Source organism: Rhamphochromis longiceps, linkage group LG4 (genome assembly GCF_057381845.1).
Source record: "Rhamphochromis longiceps isolate RC_006_pf linkage group LG4, R_longiceps_female_GT1.1, whole genome shotgun sequence".
Lineage (NCBI taxonomy): Eukaryota > Metazoa > Chordata > Actinopteri > Cichliformes > Cichlidae > Rhamphochromis > Rhamphochromis longiceps.
Genome location: NC_140560.1, coordinates 37,405,231 through 37,412,730, shown reverse-complemented (window position 1 = coordinate 37,412,730; position 7,500 = coordinate 37,405,231). Strand labels below are relative to the sequence as shown.

At 47.2% G+C, this 7,500-nt stretch overlaps 1 protein-coding gene and 1 long non-coding RNA gene across 5 annotated transcripts in view; one reads left to right on the top strand and one right to left on the bottom strand.

Moving 5' to 3' along the window:
- The window catches only part of caskin2b (CASK interacting protein 2b), a 61,312-nt gene that overhangs the window by 35,329 nt on the left and 18,483 nt on the right, over positions 1–7,500 (top strand). For all 4 annotated transcript variants that reach the window (XM_085404891.1, XM_085404888.1, XM_085404889.1 and 1 more), the window contains 3 exons: positions 3,984–4,114; positions 5,829–5,937; positions 6,114–6,222. In XM_085404891.1, the coding sequence (XP_085261017.1) occupies positions 3,984–4,114; positions 5,829–5,937; positions 6,114–6,222 (349 nt within the window). The remainder of the gene's footprint in view (positions 1–3,983; positions 4,115–5,828; positions 5,938–6,113; positions 6,223–7,500) is intronic.
- Positions 1,224–1,968, bottom strand: LOC146672305 (uncharacterized). The gene is made up of 3 exons (XR_014911547.1): positions 1,829–1,968; positions 1,440–1,519; positions 1,224–1,364 (listed from the first exon to the last, which is right to left on the bottom strand). It is a non-coding gene; the product is annotated as an uncharacterized LOC146672305 (long non-coding RNA).

The following is a 7,500-nucleotide window of genomic DNA, read 5'->3' as shown; positions in this document are numbered from 1 at the left end:
CACAGATACTGGGAAAGTTCTTAGTTTTGGACTGAACGTCTCTGAAGTGAAAAACGGTCAAAAAAATAAATATGTGATGGATTCAAATTAATCGGTAACAAAAAAGCAAAAGAATAAAAAGGACCAAAGACAAAAGCTGTGTCCTAAAAACGCAGCCCACATCCTTCGGAGGACGTGGCCTTCGTGGTCTACGTGGGCCGCGAAGTGAGCGGCTGTGAAACGGGACGGTCGAACCTTCAGATCAGCGTCACCGCTGTCTGGGTGGAGTTTAATAAACTCGCCGTCTGCTCCTTGCTGTCTAAAATATATCAGGACACCGGAGGAAACTCTCGACCGTCTCACACTCCTGTTTATCAGTTTTCTGTTTGACGTTTATTCAGCTGTGTGAAAAAAAAAAAAGGAGGAACCCACTCGATGGATTAATAAAGTTTAATTTTATCTAATCTAATAACTTTAATCTCAGCCAAACCGATTTACTGAGGAACAAATCAAACACTGAAAAAAGCCCAACAAGAACATTTTTAGGTTGTCTGAGTGACTCATATATCACGTTTAACCTGAGTAGCGACAGACCGCGGGGGTCTGAAAACGATGAAGCTGGGAGTCCGCTGTTATCGCCCCGGCTCCAGTGACCCTCGACCTCCCGGTCAGCTTTGAGCTGGTGGGTAGCAGACGTCTCTGAAAACGTCGCAGCACTTTTGCAAATATGTGATGTCTTGATAAACAGAGCAGATATTTGAAGTTTGCACAGCTACTTTCTCACCTGAAAATATGTTAAAAGTTTATTTTGTGACCCAGAAAGATTAATAAGAGTCATTTTAAAACTTAGTAGCGGCCGCCATTGTTGGAAACTGGAATTGGCTGGGCCGCGCTATGAATTCTGGGATATGATGGGCCATGAAGGACACACCCGACCCATCCTTCAAATCCAGGGAAATGAAGGACGCATTTAAAGGAGTCGATGAATTGGGACGGCCTTCAAATGCGTCCTTTGAAGGATGCAGCCGACGTTTTGGGACCAGTGTTGGGTGTAATGTGTTACTAAGTAACGCGTTACTGTAATTAAATTACTTTTCCACTGAAAAAGTAGAGTAACTGATTACTGTTCATTTTTAGGTATTTTAATTACAGTTACTTACAATGTGCTTGCGTTACATTGTAAAATAATTAAACTCGCTGAATGTCATTATTTAATTTCAATAATTTGTCGTCTAAATGTGAAAGTAAACTCTGCTCTTTAACATGGCTGTAGCGCAGCTGCGCGTCATGTCACACCAGTTTGCTGCACGGTCGTTTTCTACAGCTGAAGCTGTCGGACGAGTGGCTGTTTCATGACGTGGACATGTTCCCGTCTCTTCACTTTTCTGAAACAAGCAGACAAGAACATTACAGTAATATGTAAAAACTATGGGCTGCTGTTCATAGCAGGAGTAACCTACTGAAGCGCCTGACACGGAGCATAGACGAACACTTCTGAGCGATCCTTCATCATCCATGGATAACAGCGCGGCAACTCCTGCTGAGCAGCAAAACCTGATTTTACTTCAGCAGCACAGACGGTGCTTAAAAAATGACTGCAGGCGACACTGTGGAAGAGATGCTGCCGCTGCGTGCTGCAGAGTCTCCGTCTTTAAAAATGTATTTACTATTCAAAGAGTTTAATTTCTATTGTTTGCCCGCTCAAGGTTTAGAGGGATTTTAAGAAGTATTTAGTTAAATTACTTATTTAGTAATTAAGTTACTTTTCTGACACAGTAATTAGATAAGTATTTTAAATACAATGTTGACTAAGTAATTAGTAATTAATTACTTTTTTAATGTAACTTACCGAGCACTGTTTGGGACACAGCTAAAGTTTTTCCCACAGTCTGTGTGAGGAGCCTCCACGGTGGCAGGAAGAGGCGGAGTTCACAGTACTGCCCTTCTGTAGGCTTCCAGAAGTGGGCCAGTAAGACAGTAGAGTGCTTTTAGGAAGCGGGTCTTAAAGACAAGATGAACTGCAGACATACGTGGCACTTTTGCTTTTCCAGCCGCGCTCATCAGGTGGATCGTTCTGTTTTCAGGCTGGATTTGTAGACGACCTCCTGTCAGCCATCTTTGTTCTGAGTCATGTGTTTGTGCTGTTGGAGCTTTTTGAAACGGTCTTGTGCTAACAGACGATCCAATGAGGCTGATTGGATGTTACTGAGCAGTAATCAGTTACGTGCTTTTATCAGCTAGCATAGCCGAAAGCGTAGCGCTCCAATTTGGCCGTTGCACAAAAGCCCAGCGGCCAAAATGCTTCAAAGCCTCCATAAACCAGTGGCTCAGGATTCCCAGTCTGCAGCAGCAGATAGCCCCGGTGCTGATGCTGGGATTTGATGAAGAGGAAACATGAAGAGGAGCACAGATGTGGTACAGACAGCTGTGACAGCAGCCCAGAGCCGACGTGTCGTACAGCAGATCCTCTCACTCGACGTTTTCAGGATTTCATGACGCTCGTCTTTGGGCACGGGGATGCTGGAGGGTGGAGTCTGTCCCTGTGGGTTACAGACGGCGTCCCCACAAACACGGGAGCACAGACGTGCGTCGGTGAGCTTTGGCCTCAGCTGCCGCTCACGATGTCGGGGCGTGTCGCCCGCAGGTGCTGCGTTTCCGTTAAGCTCCGCCCGATCAGCTGGTGCTCAGCTCCCTCTCCTCAGCGATCAGCCACACGGAGCGACGCTCATCGCCGCGGGTCGGCGTCCCTCCTGATGATGTTCCTCTGATGATACGAGGGATCCAAACCAGCTTCTGCTGCCACAGTTTTGTTTTACTCGTGTTGTCTCCTCGGTTCAGCTGAACTTCTCTTCACCCAGGTGTACTCACCTGAGCTGCAGTGTGGCCGTGTGGCCATTCAAGAGTTTCATAACTGCTCTCCGAGGTCATTTATCAGCTCCTCATCACTGACCTGCAGGAATCCTCCTCTGAGAGAACAGAGGGAGAATACAGTTGGTACAGTACTTTCGTTAGTGCTTATTTTCATGTTCAACGCAGCAATCCTGTATGTCAGTTTGGGGGCGGGGTCATCGGGTTCACATGAGCGCACTGCTGCCTAAAGCGTCCAGCTGTGTCTCACACTAAACATCTGGATTGTGTCACTGATGTGTTAGCTCACGCTCACCTGCGTGGTCGTCTGCAGGTGGAGCCGTGCTGTGGGTGTAGCGAGTGAACGAAAACATGCTGAACGTGGAAGATTTGACAACTGATGGACCGACGGCGAAGCTAGCACTCATTACGTGACCTGTCAGCTGTCCGCACGCACAGGCTGACGATGATGATGGTGATGGTAGCCAGTCCAGTCATTACCAAAAAGAGTAAAGAGGTGCTACGTGTCTACCAGTCTCATCTTAAGTCTCAGCTTTCTCCACTTCCTGTTTCACAGGATGTCCGTCCAGGATCAACCTTCATAAACCTGCTTGAAGCCCAAAACTTCAGGATTTGGAATTTGGGAAGTTTAAAAGCGCTCAGGAGGAGTCTGTTTTCTAGAACGGGGAGGACAGGGAGCTGACGTCAGCTGGGATGACAAACACGAGCACGTGTGGGAGATATCAACCCAAACCTTCATAATTATCAACATAGCACAGGTCGTCCATCGCCCTGCTGTCCACACGTTTCTGCAACCAGACGAGTGGAAACGAGTAATCCACGACCTGTTATTGTTTTGCTCTGTCGTCCATGAAACAAAGTCTGACGTGTTCGTGTGTGATCGGCCGTGAACGTGATCCCTGGTTTGACGTCACCGTGTCCTGGATCATTTTGAATAAAAATTACTGAAACTCTGAGGAAAGAACGTCCAAGTCACAGGGACCTGGTGATCTTATAATTATGGGATGTTTGTTTGTGATCTGTGTTAATGAGCTGAATCTTCCCGAGCTTTGGCTCTGCTGTGGAAACAGGAATCACGATGCACCGTGGGAGCTTCTGACTCTGGGAAACTTCTTCTCTTTGACTCCTCCCCTCAGGTGGCCCAGCTGCTGCTGAGCAGTAACATGGTGGTGGCGCTGCTGGAGGGCGAGAGGAAGGAGCCGATGGACTCGGCCTTCACCACCCCGCTGCACCTCGCCGCTCGCAACGGGCACAAGGACGTCATACGGTGAGACGAGAGCGCTTCATAACTCTGCGTGTGTGTGTGTGTGTGTGTGTGCGCGTGTGTGTGTGTGTGTGTGTGTGTGTGTGTGTGTGTGTGTGTGTGTGTGTGTGTGTGTGTGAATACGCTGAGTGTGAAAGTGAGTGTGAGCTGCAGAGATGCTGCAATCAGAGGGCAGAGCTCCTGTGGTCTGTGGTGTAACCGCTGAGCCGGCACACTCGCACGGGGATGGTGGAGCTGGCTCCGTGTGTGTGTCTGTGTCTGTGTGTGTTTTTATTTCTGGGAGTCTTCTTCATGCCTCGCATTCCCTGCAGAGATATGAAATCCACTACAACGTCTGTGACCCAGTTTCACAGCTTTTCATCCCGCTTACAAGTATTCCTCTGTGTGTGTGTGTGTGTGTGTGTGTGTGTGTGTGTGTGTGTGTGTGTGTGTGTGTGCAGCTGAATCTAACAGGCAGTATTTTAGACGTTTATTTTCACCTGCTGAATAATAAGTGAGAGAAAATGAGGCCGAGCTGTTTCACTGAATCAAGGCTCTTCTTTCCTGCGCTGTTTGTTTCAGTGTGAAACTGATAATATCACTGACACCATCATCACTGGGGCTGGGCCATATCATACCGTTCACGGTAATACCGGTATAATGTTAGCCAACGATAAGAAAATGAAATATGGCGTAAATATGGGTAACACGCGCATGCGTGTTTTCATACGCAGATGGTGTCGACGCAGAATGAGGAGGGCGAAAGCGGATTGTTGAATGAAACCATGAACCAGAACTGGTTTGTAAAAATGCTGCAGCTTCACTGGTGTGGAACTGGTTTAGCTTTCGTCCGTCAGACACACAACAAAGCACTATTTTTGGTAGCGCATGCTAGCGGGCCGTCGTTATTACCGTGTTGTTTGGAAAATACGGCGCACTTAAAATCAATCCTTTGATTTTTCTGAAAGTCGACAGAGCCCCTTATAAGCCCGTGTGCCTTATGTCTGAACTCTGGTTGTGTTTACTGACCTCGAAACGATTTTATGTGCACGGCGCTCGAACATCTGTCAGATGTTTTAGTACGACTTTGCTGAGCTACGAAGCCGCACCGCTTGATGGATTGTCGGAGCATTACGGCTGTCGTAGGCGGAGCGATACGTACTGTGCTTCAACATAATGTTACCGTGTTGTGTGTGTGTGTATAACCTCGTTAAGTTTTGTGGATGTTATACATGGTTATGCTGAGGATGTGTCGGCCAGTTTCCACTGGAAATGCCTTTTGGTTAAACTGTCAGCGAGGAGTTTTCATTTGCACTTTAAATATTTATATAACTTTAATGCACATAAAAAAAACAGCTGATTGTGTAAGTGAAAATACATTGATGGGTTTTGCACTAATAAAGTTGTGGAGTTTTGTCTCGTGTCAGTTATATCGTTATTGCACATTTTCAAATGTATATCGTGACAAATATTTTTGACCATATTGCCCTGCCCTAATCATCATCACTGATATCATCATCACTGATCACTGTAATACTGCACAGTTCAAGGCAACAAGAGTGAAGAGAAGTGCGTCCATCCCACCTGCTGTTAGTAACAAAGCTCATTATTAGGACTCGGCTCAGTGTGTGCAGCTACAGTAACTGTGTGAAATGTGCAGACGTGTGTAGCAGGAGACATTCGGCCGAAACAGGGATGTAAAATCAGCCCCGGCTGTGAGTCGTTGCTCTGCTTTCAGGCTGCTGCTGAAGGCCGGCATGGACATCAACAAGACCACCAAGTCTGGAACAGCTCTGCACGAAGCGGCGCTGTACGGGAAAACTGAAGTGGTCCGACTGCTGCTGGACGTGAGTTTATTTCCTGCATCGTGTGTGTTTGTGCATGTGTGAAACATCTGCAGTATCTGTTTAAAACATTCGGTTGAGATTTGATGGATGATTAATGGATGCGATGCTGTGAGTGAAGAGCGGGTCCTGCAGCGATATCACTGAAACAGCTTCGTGTTGTGTTGTTGTCGGTGCAGGCCGGAGTGGACGTGAACATCCGAAACACCTACAACCAGACGGCGCTGGACATCGTCAACCAGTTCACCACCTCGCACGCCAGCAGGGACATCAAACAGCTGCTACGAGGTCCAATCAAACCCAGCTCGGCTTCCTCCTCGCTCCCCCACCACGTCTGCTCTGCCTCAGCTCCAAATGCGCTTCTTAAACACGAGATCTGTGACACAAAGCGTTGCTCTGCCGTGCTTCCACCTGACCACCTGATCACAGCGGCCGCGTATAAATCTGCAGTTACATAACGTTAAACTCTTATCTGTCGTTGTCATGGCTTCAAATGCGGCTGCACATGCGGCGCGTGAGCGCGCTCCGTACTCCTGCAGCGTTTGAAGCTCCTGTGGGAACAGACTGAGGGAATAATGAGCGGTTGTGTTGAAGCAGTGATTGAAACTCGGACGGAGACTTTCCCGCCTCGTTTACTGCTGCCGAGCGGAGATGAATAATTGGTCCGCGCTCGGCCGGCACGTGCCGCAGATGAATTATTGATGTGAGCTGTTAGCGCCTGCGTCAGCAGCCGCTCGTGTGTGGTGCAGAGTCGGGCTGACAGTCGAATGTGTTTCAGCTTCTATAGAAAACGTTTGCTTGTTATTCTCTGCGTGCGCTGTCTCGCTCCGTCTTTGTGGAAGTGCTGAAAGTCACAACGTGGAAGTTTCCTCCGCATTAAAATTTCAGGCCTGCTGTTATTAGACGCTTATTCCTGACACTCCGTTTATTTCACTGAACTCAAACTAAGACTCGGCAACATTTTAGCCGAAGAAGGTACGGCGTCGGCTAACATCACGTGAGATGTGTTGGTTCCTTCTCAGTTCACGGTGTTTGTCGCCACAGTCGCTGCAGAAGCATCCGTGTTCTTGTTGCGTCTCACAGTCCAAACACACGCTACCTAATAAAACTCTGAGCGTTTCACGGCCAAACAAAAGTAAAATGAATTTCACCGAAAACTAGAGACTGAACAGAAAACAGCTCAGAGATACAAAAGAACGATGCTGCTTATTCACTCACACTTCCTGTGCAACAGCGAGTGATAAATAATACATGTGGATATTTACACTGTTATATCCTGACATATTCTGCCAAGCTAATGAGTCATTTCCACGTTTGTAATCAGGAGAAAATGAATCAGCGTTTGTGTGTGACGGTGTTCGGGATAACTATCGAGCTCATAAAAAGATGCTTACAGCAAACTGCACACCTGGACTGAAGCTAGCAGCGCAGCTGAAGTCGTTTTAGCGCTGACATTAGCCGTAACGAACTCAGCTAAAATAAGCTCATTTTGCATACGTTTGTTTTTGTAAATACGATTTTTAGCTTTTAATAATTAGTGCCTTAAAGTTCTGCTCATACATATTT